This window comes from Bombina bombina, chromosome 9 (assembly GCF_027579735.1).
Source record: "Bombina bombina isolate aBomBom1 chromosome 9, aBomBom1.pri, whole genome shotgun sequence".
In the NCBI taxonomy this organism is placed as follows: Eukaryota; Metazoa; Chordata; class Amphibia; order Anura; family Bombinatoridae; genus Bombina; species Bombina bombina.
In genome coordinates this window covers 173,745,940-173,762,772 of record NC_069507.1, presented here as the reverse complement: position 1 = coordinate 173,762,772, position 16,833 = coordinate 173,745,940, and the positions used below count along the sequence as shown (strand labels likewise).

At 43.1% G+C, this 16,833-nt stretch overlaps 1 protein-coding gene across 1 annotated transcript in view; it reads left to right on the top strand.

Moving 5' to 3' along the window:
• Positions 1–16,833, top strand: part of ARMH3 (armadillo like helical domain containing 3) — a 561,581-nt gene that overhangs the window by 235,428 nt on the left and 309,320 nt on the right. The window contains exon 20 of the mRNA XM_053692489.1: positions 973–1,061. Within this exon, the coding sequence (XP_053548464.1) occupies positions 973–1,061 (89 nt within the window). The remainder of the gene's footprint in view (positions 1–972; positions 1,062–16,833) is intronic.

Genomic DNA, 16,833 nt, shown 5'->3' with positions numbered 1-16,833 from the left:
AAAAGCATAATAAATTGTATGACTAATCACCCTGGCCAGAATGTGCCTTTCATAGAGAGGAACTTTCCTGTAGTATATCAGTCAGTTCCTGTCTAAAAAAAGAACAGTCTAGCCTGGCAATACCAGGAACTCCCAATTTGAGCTCTTTTTTATGCTGCTTTAGAGGTCAATCATAATCCTTTAGAAAAACGTATAAAATGATTATCAACAGAAAAGCACCCTTAAATAGACAGAAAAGCACCCTTAAAATGTATGGGGATTTTTGTAGCTAAATCATTTTATACGTTTTTATTCTAAAGGATTGTGATAAACTCTTATGACCCTTGGACAAAAAGAGGCTGCATCAGGGGGGGGGGTGACTTCTTGGGTATGAATCTTGGGGATTAGTCTCCCTAAGGATGATGGTGGACACCAGGAATGGACTATTTATTGCCCAATGTTCCTAGAAGGGATATGGCTGCACCTCACTGATGAGCCCAACACAAAACCAAAATGTATGTTTGGTTTTGTCATCTTTAGTTCATAGGGGGATTCCTTATTTAAAATGTGTATAACTGTGCTGGAAAATATATTTTTTTTGTTTTTACCAGCCAGTGAACAAAACTATCCCCAAACAACTGTTAGGAACCAAGATGCATTTCTGCTTCGTTTTAAACCCATAAGGTGTAACTTGACATTTTTTCCAATAAATTCTAGGTTTCAAATCAATAAAAAAAGACCACAAAATACTATTCTTCCTATTTTTGCATGAGACTTACGAGCTCTGTATTGTTAGACCTCTTAAAAAATGATTAAGTATTAGATTGTAAATACCCAGGTAGAAACCCATTTGTAATAATATACTAGAGGTTTGTAATGTTGTGGGTCTGACATGACAATGGAAAGTGATTCTATTGGATGATTTGTGAAAAAATGTTTTCACAATTTTGCAAATATATATATATATTTTTACTTCCTCTATTTTTATTGCAGACGTTGTATCCAAATAATACACAAGCTTTTGTGTTATCAAAAGAAGTGCAGAGTAAGGCTACATTACACTTGGAGAGAGCTTTGGTCTGGTGAGTAGATGACATTCATTACCCTATGCCGGTTCATGCATTTTGAAACAAAATGAATGACTTGTATGATAGATAAGTTCATCTAAGTTTTTAGTTTGATATTTATTCTGTTAGGAAACCTCAGTCTATACCCCTGATGATCTTAAACTTTCCGCTCAGACAACATTATTTAAGAAGTCTGGTCCAGTCCCTCAAAGAATGTTAGAAATGTTAGATTTAGAATTGTTTTTCTAGCTGTACAGGGTTCTGGTTATGAATGGGGGACAAATGCATTGCTATATAATGCTCACAAAAGCCACAAATGACTTTGCATGTTTTCTCTCCATGCCAGCAAATTTCAATTATATTAGAAATTAGTAGGTATGTCTTTTAAAGTAGCATCGTCATACATCCATTTTACCTGCTGAAGTGTATTAAATTGTTTACAAATAGCTAGTTTACCTTTATTTTGTTGTTTGCAATAGCTGATTTTGCCCATTTAAGCTGCCATCTTTTCTGAAAATGTCAATACTGCAGTATTGGCAATAGAAAAGCTATATAAGCAAGATGCATCAGCAGAACAAAAGCCTCTCTATGGTGGGTGGGAGTGAGAACACACAATTCTTTGCTTATGGCAAATCTGTTATTTTTACAATGTATCCCTATTGGTTATTTTCCACAAAAAAAAACATTTTTCTGTTGTCATGATTGTTAATCTGCTGTAAAGTGTGTTGTTTAAAGGTTCGATTACCACATGGTAGTGAATCGTCTGTTTGCTTATAGAAATAAGTTGCTCCAGATAATATATTGATTACCTCCATAAATTCCTTACAGTCCAACCTACAACCAGGAAGCTACAGTGTATCGATCAGAATAAAAAAAATAATAATAATAAAAAAAAAATATATATATATATATATATATATATATATATATATATATATATAAAATATAAAACCGTTTTTATAAAAAAATGCTGCACCAATTAAAATTTTAAATATTTAATTTAAACATGACCTATCATAAAAGCAGAACTGCGGATACATCAAACACATTTTGCAAGAATTAGCTTTCTCTATGATAGCTGGTGTTAACAGACCACTACACCAATTTAAATTGGACTAAGGAGTATAAATCTTTTTTTTTTTTTCTCTCTTAATAAATGGAAAGAGTCCACAGCTGCATTCATTTTTCACTTTTGGGAAATTCAGAACCTGGCCACCAGGAGGAGGCAAAGACACCCCTCCCACTTCCCTCATCCCCCAGTCATTCTTTGCCTTTCGTCCCAGGAGGTTGGCAGAGAAGTGTCAGAAGTTTTAGATTAGTCTCTTATGGAGGGTAGTACTCTTCGGCATGGGACTGGAGTTTTAAGTAGTCCTGTCAGCCTTTCAGTGAAAGCATGGATGAAAATTAGAGTCCGGAGATGCAGGGAGAGTCTTTCAACGAAACCATCCCGACTCATATTAACAGCTCCACAAGCAATCGGCGTTGACAAGTTTTGCTGCCTGCTTTCTTCTCTCAAGTCCATGGCAGAAGCAATGCTACTATCTGTCACACTTGAAGGGCCGTGTTCCTGCTCCACGGTGTAGATTCTGGTAAGATTGTTTCATTTTATTTTCTTCATGAAATGTATTGTATTATAGATGTTTTCCCGAGGGGCTACCACCTTGCGGGACTAACTTATAACACAGGGTCTCAGTGAGGCTCCTTTTGTATCTTGGAATCAAGGGTTAATATCTCCTGAGGGGGGTTATTAAACAGGGTTTCTCTTGTAAGGTGTATCCAGTCCACGGGTTCATCCATTACTTGTGGGATATTCTCCTTCCCAACAGGAAGTTGCAAGAGGACACCCACAGCAGAGCTGTCTATATAGCCCCTCCCTTAACCCCCACCTCCAGTAATTCTCTTGCAACTCTCGACAAGATAGGAAGTATCAAGAGATATGTAGTGACTTAGTGTAGTTTTACCTTCAATCAAGAGTTTGTTATTTTTAAACGGTACCAGCGTTGTACTGTTTTACTCTCAGGCAGAAATTAGAAGAAGAATTCTGCCTGGAGGTTTGATGATCTTAGCGGTTTGTAACTAAGGTTCATTGCTGTTCTCACACATAACTGAAGAGTATGGGAAAACTTCAGTTGTGGGAACAGTCTGCAGATTACCTGCTTTGAGGTATGTTCAGTATTTTTATTTCTAGAGAGATGAATAAGTTCTAGAAAATGCTGACAGAGCCTTGTGTATTTGAGGTAAGCTAGATACAGTGATTTAACAACGACTAGGATCATGCTTACAAAACGGTAATACTCATGTTAATACTCTTATTACTTAGTGACAAAATGTTTTACATGTTTCATAAATAGGACGTTTTTTCTCTGAGGGAGTCTTTATTTGGGGCCTAGTTTTCCACATGGCTTGTTAGATACTCCTAGGAGTATTTTCTTAAGGCCCCTCTGATATCCAGTACATGGTGGGAGGGGCCTAGTTTTCCTTCAGACTGAGACATCCAGCTTCCCTAGATGAGTCCTCTGGCATCTGAGGACCATTACAAAGGGTTTATTTCTGCACAAAATCGTATTTGAGGGCAGGTAGGAGCCTCAGCAGAGCTGTGGCAAGGTGCTCAACTGTCTTTTAACGTTTTTTAAATCCGGTTTGGGGCCTAAGTGGTTAATCATCCATTTGCAAGTGGGTGCAATGTTGCTTTAGTCCCCTACACACACTGTAAAAATTTCAAAGACTTTACTATATTTTTACACTGTTTTGCAGTTTAAGTGCTAGTTTTTTTCTCTTAAAGGCACAGTAACGTTTTTGTTTAATTGCTGTTTCACCTTTATTAAAGTGTTTTCCAAGCTTGCTTGTCTCATTACTAGTCTGTTAAACATGTCTGACATAGAGGAAACTCCTTGTTCAATATGTTTGGAAGCCATTGTGGAACCCCCTCTTAGAATGTGTACCAAATGTACTGAAATTTCTATAAACTATAAAGACCATATTATGGCGTTTAAAGATTTATCTCCAGAGGATTCTCTGACCGAAAAAAGGGAGATTATGCCATCTAGCACTCCCCATGTGTCAGAACCTATAACTCCCGCTCAAGTGACGCCAAGTACATCTAGCGCGTCTAATTCTTTTACCTTACAGGACATGGCGGCAGTTAAGAATGCTACCCTCTCGGAGGTATTGTCCAAACTGCCAGGGTTACAAGGAAAGCGAGACAGCTCTGGGGCTAGAACTAATATAGAGCTTTCTGACGCTTTAATACCTGTGTCCGATATACCCACACAATACTCAGAAGCTGAGGCAGGTGAACTTCTATCTGTGGGTGACATTTCAGACTCAGGGAAGGCGTTGCTTCAGTCTGATTCTGAAATGACAGCGTTTAAATTTAAGCTCGAACACCTCCGCTTATTGCTTAGGGAGGTTTTAGCGACTCTGGACGACTGTGAACCCATTGCAGTTCCATAAAAATTGTGTAAGATGGACAAATACTTTGCAGTGCCTGTTTACACTGATGTTTTTCCAGTCCCTAAGAGGTTTTCGGAAATTATTACTAAGGAATGGGATAGACCATGTGTGCCATTCTCTCCCCCTCCTGCTTTTAAAAAGATGTTTCCCATAGATGCCGCCATACGGGACTCGTGGCAGACGGTCCCTAAGGTGGAGGGAGCGGTCTCTACCCTAGCTAAGCGTACAACTATCCCCGTAGAGGACAGTTGTGCTTTCCTAGATCCTATGGATAAAAAATTGGACGGTCTCCTTAAGAAAATTTTTATACATCAGGGTTTTATTCTCCAGCCTCTTGCTTGCATTGCCCCAGTTACTGCTGCAGCGGCTTTTTGGTTTGAGTCTCTTGAGGAGGCTCTACAGGTGGAGACCCCGTTAGATGATATTTTAGACCGGATTAAAGCTCTTAAATTAGCTAATTCCTTTATTTCTGATGCCGTTTTTCATTTAACCAAGCTAACGGCTAAGAATTCAGGTTTTGCCATTCTGGCGCGTATCGCACTATGGCTTAAGTCCTGGTCAGCAGACGTTACTTCAAAGTCTAAGCTTCTTAACATCCCCTTCAAGGGACAGACCCTATTCAGGCCTGGCCTGAAGGAGATCATCTCTGACATTACCGGAGGAAAAGGTCACGCCCTTCCTCAGGATAGGCCCAATAAGTTAAGGACCAAACAGAATAATTTTCGTTCCTTTCGAAACTTCAAGAGTGGCGCAGCTTCAGCTTCCTCTAATACAAAACAAGAGGGAAATTTTGCCCAGTCGAAACCAGTCTTGAGACATAACCAGGCTTGGAACAAGGGGAAGCAGGCCAAAAAACCTGCTGCCGCCTCTAAGACAGCATGAAGGAGTAGCCCCCGATCCGGGACCGGATCTAGTCGGAGGCAGACTTCCTCTCTTCGCCCAGGCTTGGGCAAGAGACGTCCAGGATCCCTGGGCACTAGAGATTGTTTCCCAGGGATATCTTCTGGTATTCAAAGGTTCATCTCCAAAGGGGAGATTTCATCTCTCACAACTATCTGCAAACCAGATAAAGAGAGAGGCATTCTTATATTGCGTTCAAGACCTACTGGTTATGGGAGTGATCCACCCAGTTCCAAGGGAGGAACAGGGTCAGGGTTTCTATTCAAACCTGTTTATAGTTCCCAAAAAAGAGGGAACTTTCAGACCAATCTTGGATCTCAAGATCCTAAACAAATTTCTCAGGGTCCCATCCTTCAAGACGGAGACAATTTGAACCATCCTCCCTATGATCCAGGAGGGTCAATATATGACTACCGTGGACTTAAAGGATGCTTATCTCCACATTCCGATTCACAGAGATCATCATCAGTTCCTAAGGTTTGCCTTCCTAGACAGGCATTACCAGTTTGTGGCTCTTCCCTTCGGGTTAGCCACGGCGCCAAGAATCTTTACGAAGGTTCTAGGGTCTCTTCTACCGGTTCTAAGGCCACGGGGCATAGCGGTGGCTCCTTACCTAGACGACATTCTAATCCAGGCGTCGACTTTTCAAATCGCCAAGTCCCATACGGACATTATTCTGGCCTTTCTGAGGTCTCACGGGTGGAAAGTGAACAGAGAGAAGAGTTCTCTCTTTCCTCTCACAAGAGTTTCCTTCCTAGGAACTCTGATAGATTCAGTAGAAATGAAAATTTTTCTGACAGAGGTCCGGATTTCAAAGCTTCTAACTTCCTGCCATGTTCTTTATTCCACTTCTCGGCCGTCAGTGGCTCAGTGTATGGAAATGATCGGCCTAATGGTAGCGGCAATGAACATAGTTCCGTTTGCCCGCCTACATCTCAGACCACTGCAACTTTGCATGCTCAAGTCAGTGGAATGGGGACTACACAGATTTGTCTCCTCTGTTAAATCTGGATCAAGAGACCAGAGATTCTCTTCTCTGGTGGTTATCTCGGGTCCATCTGTCCAGGGGAATGAGATTCCGCAGACCAGAATGGACTATAGTGACGACAGATGCCAGCCTCCTGGGCTGGGGCGCAGTCTGGAATTCCCAGACTCAGGATGAAGCCCTCCTTCCGATAAACATTCTGGAACTAAAAGCGATATTCAATGCTCATCAGGCTTGGCCTCAACTATCTGCGGCCAGGTTAACCAGATTTCAGTCGGACAATATCACGACTGTAGCCTATATTAACCATCATGGGGGAACAAGGAGTCCCCTGGCAATGATGGAGGTTTCAAAGATAATTCTGTGGGAAAAGGTTCACTCTTGCCATCTCTCAGCTATCCATATCCCAGGAGTAGAGAACTGGGAGGCGGATTTTCTAAGTCGGCAGACTTTTCATCCGGGGGAGCTCCATCCGGAGGTATTTGCCCAGCTACTTCAACTATGGGGCAAACCAGAACTGGATCTGATGGCATCTCGTCAGAACACCAAGCTTCCTTGTTACGGGTCCAGGTCAAGGGATCCCCAGGCATCGCTGATAGATGCTCTAGCAGTGCCCTGGTCCTTCAGCCTGGCTTATGTGTTCCCACCGTTTCCTCTCCTCCCTCGTCTGATTGCTAAGATCAAGCAGGATAGAGCTTCGGTGATTTTGATAGCACCTGCGTGGCCACGCAGGACTTGGTATGCAGATCTGGTGGACATGTCATCCTTTCCACCATGGACTCTGCCGCCGAGGCAGGACCTTCTACTCCAAGGTCCATTCAAACATCCAAATCTAATTTCTCTGCGTCTGACTGCTTGGAGATTGAACGCTTGATTTTATCAAAACGTGGTTTCTCCGAGTCGTCATTGATACCTTGATTCAGGCTCGAAAGCCTGTCACCAGGAAAATCTATCGTAAAATATGGTGTAAATATCTTCATTGGTGTGAATCCAATGGTTACTCATGGAGTAAGGTCAGGATTCCTAGGATTTTATCTTTTCTCCAATAAGGATTGGAAAAGGGATTAGCTAGTTCCTTAAAGGGACAGATTTCTGCTCTGTCTATTCTTTTGCACAAGCGTCTGGCAGATGTTCCAGACGTTCAGGCTTTTTGTCAGGCTTTAGTTAGAATCAAGCCTGTGTTTAAACCTGTTGCTCCGCCATGGAGTTTAAATTTAGTTCTTAAAGTTCTTCAAGGGGTTCCGTTTGAACCTTTACATTCCATAGCTATCAAGCTTTTATCTTGGAAAGTTCTGTTCTTAGTGGCTATCTCTTCGGCTCGAAGAGTTTCAGAGTTATCTGCCTTACAGTGTTATTCCCCTTATCTAATCTTCCATGTAGATAAGGTAGTTTTGCGTACCAAACCTGGGTTTCTGTTGTTCCATCACTGTGTCCTAATCCTTCTTCAAAGAAGGAACGTCTGTTATACAATCTTGACGTGGTTCGTGCTTTAAAGTTTTATTTACAAGTTACTAAGGATTTTCGTCAAACATCTGCATTGTTTGTTGTCTACTCTGGAAGGAGGAGAGGCCAAAAGGCTTCGTCAACTTCTCTTTCTTTTTGGCTGAGAAGCATAATCTGGTTAGCTTATGAGACTGCTGGCCAGCAGCCTCCTGAAAGAATTACAGCTCATTCTACTAGAGCGGTAGCTTCCACATGGGCTTTTAAAAATGAGGCCTCTGTTGAACAGATTTGTAAGGCGGCGACTTGGTCTTCGCTTCATACTTTTGCTAAATTTTACAAATTTGATACTTTTGCTTCTTCGGAGGCTATTTCTCTTGTTAAGTGTATCCAGTCCACGGATCATCCATTACTTGTGGGATATTCTCCTTCCCAACAGGAAGTTGCAAGAGGATCACCCACAGCAGAGCTGCTACATAGCTCCTCCCCTAACTGCCATACCCAGTCATTCTCTTGCAACTCTCAACAAAGATGGACGTAGTAAGAGGAGAGTGGTGTATTATAGTTAGTTTCTTAACTTCAATCAAAAGTTTGTTATTTTTAAATGGTACCGGAGTGTACTGTTTTATCAAAGGCAGCATTAGAATAAGAATCTGCCTGTGATTTCTATGATCTTAGCAGAAGTAACTAAAATCCATTGCCGTTCTCACATATTCTGAGGAGTGAGGTAACTTCAGAGAGGGAATGGCGTGCAGGTTTTCCTGCAATAAGGTATGTGCAGTAAACATATTTCTAGGGATGGAACTTGCTAGAAAAATGCTGCTGATACCGGATTAATGTAAGTTAAGCCTAAATGCAGTGATTTAATAGCGACTGGTATCAGGCTTATTAACAGAGATACATACTCTTATAAAAGTGTAATATAAAACGTTTGCTGGCATGTTTAATCGTTTTTATATATGCTTTGGTGATAAAACTTATTGGGGCCTAGTTTTTTTCCACATGGCTGGCTTTATTTTTGCCTAGAAACAAAGGCTTTCCACTGTTATAGTATAAAAGTTACAGTTGGTGCAGTTAAAATTACAAACTGTGACATTCAGCTTCCCTCAGCAGTCCCCTGCATGCTATAGGACATCTCTGATGGGCTCAAAAGGCTTCAAAAGTAGGAGCTGTGGCAGTTGTTATGACTGTTTAAAAAACATATTTTTCATTTTGTTAATCTGTTTTTTGTATTAAGGGGTTAATCATCCATTTGCAAGTGGGTGCAATGCTCTGCTAACTTGTTACATACACTGTAAAAACTTTGTTAGTGTAACTGCCTTTTTTCACTGTTATTTCAAATTTTGCCAAAATTTGTTTCTCTTAAAGGCACAGTAACGTTTTTTATATTGCTTGTTAACTTTGTTTAAAGTGTTTTCCAAGCTTGCTAGTCTCATTGCTAGTCTGTACAAACATGTCTGACACAGAGGAAACTACTTGTTCATTATGGTTAAAAGCCATGGTGGAGCCCCATAGGAGAATGTGTACTAAATGTATTGATTTCACCTTAAACAGTAAAGATCAGTCTTTATCTATAAAAGAATTGTCACCAGAGGGGTCTGTCGAGGGGGAAGTTATGCCGACTAACTCTCCCCACGTGTCGGACCCTTCGCCTCCCGCTCGAGGGGCGCACGCTAATATGGCGCCAAGTACATCAGGGATGCCCATAGCAATTACTTTGCAGGACATGGCTGCAATCATGAATAATACCCTGTCACAGGTATTAGCCAGATTGCCTGAATTGAGAGGCAAGCGCGATAGCTCTGGGGTTAGATGAGATACAGAGCGCGTAGATGCTGTAAGAGCCATGTCTGATACTGCGTCACAATATGCAGAACCTGAGGACGGAGAGCTTCAGTCTGTGGGTGACGTCTCTGAATCGGGGAGACCTGATTCAGAGATTTCTAATTTTAAATTTAAGCTTGAGAACCTCTGTGTGTTACTTGGGGAGGTATTAGCTGCTCTGAATGACTGTGACACAATTGCAGTGCCAGAGAAATTGTGTAGGCTGGATAAATACTATGCAGTGCCGGTGAGTACTGATGTTTTTCCAATACCAAAAAGGCTTACAGAAATTATTAGTAAGGAGTGGGATAGACCCGGTGTGCCCTTTTCCCCACCTCCTATATTTAGAAAAATGTTTCCAATAGATGCCACTACACGGGACTTAAGGCAGACAGTCCCTAAGGTGGAGGGAGCAGTTTCTACTTTAGCAAAGCGTACCACTATCCCGGTTGAGGACAGTTGTGCTTTTTCAGATCCAATGGATAAAAAATTAGAAGGTTACCTTAAGAAAATGTTTATTCAACAAGGTTTTTATTTTACAGCCCCTTGCATGCATTGCGCCTGTCACTGCTGCGGCGGCGTTCTGGTTTGAGGCCCTGGAAGAGGCCATCCATACAGCTCCATTGACTGAAATTATTGACAAGCTTAGAACACTTAAGCTAGCTAACTCATTTGTTTCTGATGCCATTGTTCATTTGACTAAACTAACGGCTAAGAATTCCGGATTCGCCATCCAGGCACGTAGGGCGCTATGGCTTAAATCCTGGTCAGCTGATGTGACTTCAAAGTCTAAATTACTTAACATTCCTTTCAAGGGGCAGACCTTATTCGGGCCTAGTTTGAAAGAAATTATTGCTGACATTACTGGAGGTAAGGGTCATACCCTTCCTCAGGACAGGGCCAAATCAAGGGCCAAACAGTCTAATTTTCGTGCCTTTCGAAATTTCAAGGCAGGTGCAGGATCAGCTCCCTCTACTTCAAAACAAGAGGGAACTTTTCCTCAATTTAAGCAGGCCTGGAAACCTACCCAGTCCTGGAACAAGGGCAAGCAGGCCGAAAGCCTGCTGCTGCCTCCAAGACAGCATGAAGGAGCGGCCCCCTATCCGACAACGGATCTAGTACGGGGCAGACTCTCTCTCTTCGCCCAGGCGTGGGCAAGAGATGTTCAGGATCCCTGGGCGTTGGAGATCATATCTCAGGGATATCTTCTGGACTTCAAACCTTCTCCCCCACAAGGGAGATTTCACCTTTCAAGATTATCTGCAAACCAGATAAAGAAAGAGGCATTCCTAAGCTGCTTGCAAGACCTCCTTGTAATGGGAGTGATCCATCCAGTTCCGCGGACGGTACAAAGACAGGGGTTTTATTCAAATCTGTTTGTGGTTCCCAAAAAAGAGGGAACCTTCAGACCAATTTTGGATCTAAAGATCCTAAACAAATTCCTCAGAGTTCCATCATTCAAGATGGAAACTATTCGAGCCATTTTACCCATGATCCAAGAGGGTCAGTACATGACCACAGTGGACTTAAAGGATGCCTACCTTCACATTCCGATCCACATGAATCATCATCGGTTCCTGAGGTTTGCCTTTCTAGACAGGCATTACCAATTTGTAGCTCTTCCATTCTGATTGGCTACAGCCCCAAGAATTTTTACAAAGGTTCTGGGCTCCCTTCTGGCGGTCCTAAGACCGCAAGGCATAGCGGTGGCTCCTTACCTGGACGACATCCTGATACAGGCGTCAAGCTTTCAAATTGCCAAGTCTCATATAGAGATAATTCTGGCATTTCTGAGGTCGCATGGGTGGAAAGTGAACGAAGAAAAGAGTTCTCTATCTCCTCTCACAAGGGTTTCCTTCCTAGGGACTCTAATAGATTCTATAGAAATGAAAATTTACCTGACGGAGTCCAGGTTATCAAAACTTCTAAATGCTTGCCGTGTTCTTCACTCCATTCCGCGCCCCACGGTGGCTCAGTGCATGGAAGTAATCGGCTTAATGGTAGCAGCGATGAACATAGTGCCATTTGCGCGCCTGCATCTCAGACCGCTGCAATTATGCATGCTCAGTCAGTGGAATGGGGATTACACAGATTTGTCCCCTCTACTAAATCTGGATCAGGAAACCAGAGATTCTCTTCTCTGGTGGTTATCTCGGGTCCATCTGTCCAAAGGTATGACCTTTCGCAGGCCAGATTGGACCATTGTAACAACAGACGCCAGCCTTCTAGGTTGGGGTGCAGTCTGGAACTCCCTGAAGGCTCAGGGTTCATGGACTCAGGAGGAGAAACTCCTCCCAATAAATATTCTGGAGTTAAGAGAAATATTCAATGCTCTTCTAGCTTGGCCTCAGTTAGCAACACTGAGGTTCATCAGATTTCAGTCGGACAACATCACGACTGTGGCTTACATCATCCATCAAGGGGGGACCAGGAGTTCCCTAGCGATGTCAGAAGTCTCCAAGATAATTTGCTGGGCAGAGACTCACTCTTGCCACATATCAGCGATCCATATCCCAGGGGTAGAGAACTGGGAGGCGGATTTTCTAAGTCGTCAGACTTTTCATCCGGGGGAGTGGGAACTCCATCCGGAGGTGTTTGCTCAATTGGTTCTCTGTTGGGGCAAACCAGAACTGGATCTCATGGCGTCTCACCAGAACGCCAAGCTTCCTTGTTATGGATCCAGGTCCAGGGACCCAGAAGCGGCACTGATAGATGCTCTAGCAGCGCCTTGGTTCTTCAACCTGGCCTATGTGTTTCCACCGTTTCCTCTGCTCCCTCGTCTGATTGCCAAAATCAAACAGGAGAGAGCATCAGTGATATTGATAGCACCTGCGTGGCCACGCAGGACCTGGTATGCAGACCTAGTGGACATGTCATCCTTTCCACCATGGACTCTGCCTCTGAGACAAGACCTTCTAATACAAGGTCCTTTCAATCATCCGAATATACTTTCTCTGAGACTGACTGCATGGAGATTGAACGCTTGATCCTATCAAAGCGTGGCTTCTCCGAGTCAGTAATTGATACCTTAATACAGGCACGAAAGCCTGTCACCAGCAAAATTTACCACAAGATTTGGCGTAAATATCTTCATTGGTGTGAATCCAAGAATTACTCATGGAGTAGGGTTAGGATTCCTAGGATATTGTCCTTCCTCCAAGAGGGTTTGGACAAAGGACTATCAGCTAGTTCTTTAAAGGGACAGATCTCTGCTCTGTCTATTCTTTTACACAAGCGTCTGGCAGAAGTTCCAGACGTTCAGGCATTTTGTCAGGCTTTAGTTAAAATTAAGCCTGTGTTTAAACCTGTTGCTCCCCCATGGAGCTTAAACTTGGTTCTTAAAGTTCTTCAAGGGGTTCCGTTTGAACCCCTTCATTCTATTGATATCAAACTTCTATCATGGAAAGTTCTTTTTCTGATGGCTATTTCCTCGGCTCGAAGAGTCTCAGAGTTATCTGCCATACATTGTGATTCTCCTTATCTGATCTTTCATTCAGATAAAGTAGTTCTGCGTACAAAACCTGGGTTTTTACCTAAGGTGGTTTCAATCAAGAGATTGTTGTTCCATCATTATGCCCTAATCCTTCTTCAAAGAAGGAACGTCTTTTGCATAATCTAGACGTAGTCCGTGCATTGAAGTTTTACTTGCAGGCTACTAAAGATTTTCGCCAAACATCTCACCTGTTTGTTATTTACTCTGGACAGAGGAGAGGTCAAAAGGCCTCGACAACCTCTCTTTCTTTTTGGCTTCGGAGTATAATCCGTTTAGCATATGAGACTGCTGGACAGCAGCCCCCTGAAAGAATTACAGCTCATTCTACTAGAGCTGTGGCTTCCACCTGGGCCTTTAAAAATGAGGCCTCTGTTGAACAGATTTGCAAGGCTGCGACTTGGTCTTCGCTTCATACCTTTTCAAAATTTTACAAATTTGATACTTTTGCTTCTTCTGAGGCTGTTTTTGGGAGAAAGGTTCTACAGGCAGTGGTTCCTTCCGTTTAAGTTCCTGCCTTGTCCCTCCCATCATCCGTGTACTTAAGCTTTGGTATTGGTATCCCACAAGTAATGGATGATCCGTGCACTGGATACACTTAACAAGAGAAAACAAAATTTATGCTTACCTGATAAATTTATTTCTCTTGTAGTGTATCCAGTCCACGGCCCGCCCTGTCCTTTTAAGGCAGGTCTAAATTTTAATTAAACTTCAGTCACCACTGCACCCTATGGTTTCTCCTTTCTCGGCTTGTTTCGGTCGAATGACTGGATATGGCAGTTAGGGGAGGAGCTATGTAGCAGCTCTGCTGTGGGTGATCCTCTTGCAACTTCCTGTTGGGAAGGAGAATATCCCACAAGTAATGGATGATCCGTGGACTGGATACACTACAAGAGAAATAAATTTATCAGGTAAGCATAAATTATGTTTTTTGGGAGAAAGGTCTTACAGGCAGTGGTGCCTTCCGTTTAAGTTCCTGCCTTGTCCCACCCTTCATCCGTGTCCTAAAGCTTTGGTATTGGTATCCCACAAGTAATGGATGAACCCGTGGACTGGATCCACCTTACAAGAGAAAACAAAATTTATGATTACCTGATAAATTTCTTTCTCTTGTGGTGTATCCAGTCCACGGCCCGCCCTGTGACTTTAAGGCAGGTGTTTTTATTTTTAAAACTACAGTCACCACTGCACCCTATAGTTTCTCCTTTTTCTTACTTGTCTTTGGTCGAATGACTGGAGGTGGGGGTTAAGGGAGGAGCTATATAGACAGCTCTGCTGTGGGTGTCCTCTTGCAACTTCCTGTTGGGAAGGAGAATATCCCACAAGTAATGGATGAACCCGTGGACTGGATACACCACCAGAGAAAGAAATTGATCAGGGAAGCATACATTTTTTTTTTAATCATATTTGTTATATGATTCAACCTGCTTATGTGTAGTGTTATTTCGGCTCATGGCTTGTGGAACATAATGGCTTTTGGAAAGTGACACGACCTTACGGTCGGGCGTGCTTTTTTGGACTATACTGTTCACCTGGTGACCGGACGTGGTCACTTTTTTGGGCTCCATTTCCGCATTCCTGACCGTGTGGCGACGGAGAAATTCTGGTCTGCTGGTGTCTGGTTCATAGGAGGTGGTAAGTGCCCTTTTGTATTTAATATCCTAGTTATGGATGAGTATGATATTGTGGAGATGGACGTCTCTGTTTCGGATTCTACTCCTTGCGCCAAATGCGTATTGCCCCGGATGATTCAAGCCTATCAGTTATGTTCAGAATGACGTATTATAGTGCTCAATTCCTCTGGATTGGGGAATCAAGGGACCGCTAAGCCATCTGCATCTGGGGCTTCTGTTCTCTGAGTGGCGGGTTCCCTTCCACCATCTCTTACTACGCATGCAGGTAACCCAGACTTTGCTTATCCTTCTCGGGAAGGTGGCTTGTTCCTACCAGTGGTTTCGGCACATGGTCGCATGTCCATAATTTTGGCGCTGGTGCATCTGCAACTTCCAGAAAGTTGCTTCAGATATTGTTCGTGTTCCATTTTCTGGGGATCCTCAGGCATGGGATGGCCTGTTCAGCTCTCTGGGGGAACGACAGCTTCAGGGGGTCAACCTTCAGGGCTGGAGTCGTCTTTTGCTCTGGCGGCAGTATGCTGTGATTTTCGGTATAGACTGGCACTCCTTTGTGTTCTATTTAGGCACGCTTTGGCGTTGGACGATCCCATCCTTAATGGATCTGAGAATTCTCAGTCTTCTTCTTCGAATAGCTTTCAGAATTAGATATAAGGGGATGAAGTATTCCTCTTATATGCTTATTTGTTGAGTATCCTTTAACAGTTCTGAGCTTGGAAGATTTTATTTCTGGAATAGATACTTGCAACCTTTTGATCACACTGTTTACTTCTACGGAAGTTTGTTTTAGAGGACGTGTTTGGTCCTATGTTTATCTGTCGTTTATTCTCCCTCTGGGGGTGAATATATGAGGCCTTGGGACCTTGATTGCAGGCTAGTCCTGCTTGGGTTCAGATCCTTCAGTCTTGGGGCTTATTTCAGACTTGTGGCGCCTGTTCTGCCTGGCTTATCCGGTTAAGGCGCCGAGTGCTTCACATTATTATTATTCTTGTTTTTAATTTACAAGTTCTGCTGAACATTCTGGTAGGACCTAAGGGTTTGTGTGGCGTGGAGGTTTGTTTCAGAACTCATTAGCCTTTTTAGCTGGTCGTCTGGGATTCGGTGGAGTTCCGCTGCAACACACTCAGGGTGAAGGTTTTGAGGATTTAGGGCCTTCTTGCCGCCGGTTCCTGGTGTTTTTGCCTTTTAGGGACTTTTTGGACTTGTCCTTTTGGACTTGTTCCTTTTGTAGTTCTCTTCTTTAGGGTCGAGACTTCCGGACTTTGTCCATTATCCTTAGCGGTTTAGCCGCCTTCTGAGAGAGCCTGTGGCCTTTTTCTGTTTTTGGGAGTTCGTTTTTTTTCCCTATCGGGGACGATAGGCTGTGTTGTCTCCTTCTCCAAGCTTTGCTTAGGGGTTTTTCTACTGGGGTTGGGATGCTTTGCATTCTTTTTCCTTAGGTGGGTTCCTCTGGTTACGTACTCTGAGGGGTTTATGTAGGCGTTTAGGGGCGCACCGGCGTGGCCTCGTGGTTTGCTTTAGCCTTGTTCTACTCCCTTTTTCAGACAACTTGGTCATCAATGTTTTCCCTTGGTCTTGGATGTCTGATATTCTGCACGCCTTTTGGGCTCTAGAGTCTTGCAGCGACTCTGTTGTGCTCTAGCTCCTTTTGGAGTACTGGACTCCGGCAAGAGGTGTTCTCTTCCTTTTGAGTTGGAAATTTTTGAGTGACTCTTGTTTTCCGTTTTTCCGGGTTAGTCCCCTGTAAGGTCTGTTTTCAGACGGGGTATTTGTGTTCCCTCGGGTGTGGTTGGTTCCACACATTTCTGGACTCGGGTCTATAGTTTTTGTCTTGGATCTTTCCGGATGTCCGGAATCTTATGATCCCGTGGCTGGTTCAGTGCGTTCCAGTTTTTCCAGGAAACATTAGCTATGACTTATGGTCTAGTTAGTTAAGCTGATTGCAGCTTGGCCAGGATCTGTGCGTTTTTGGATACGCACCTTTTGGTCTGTCCTGTCCTTTGAATGATGGGTGCTCTCCTTCATTGGGAGTTCTCTGCGTTTCGTGGTGTCTGGATGATTTTC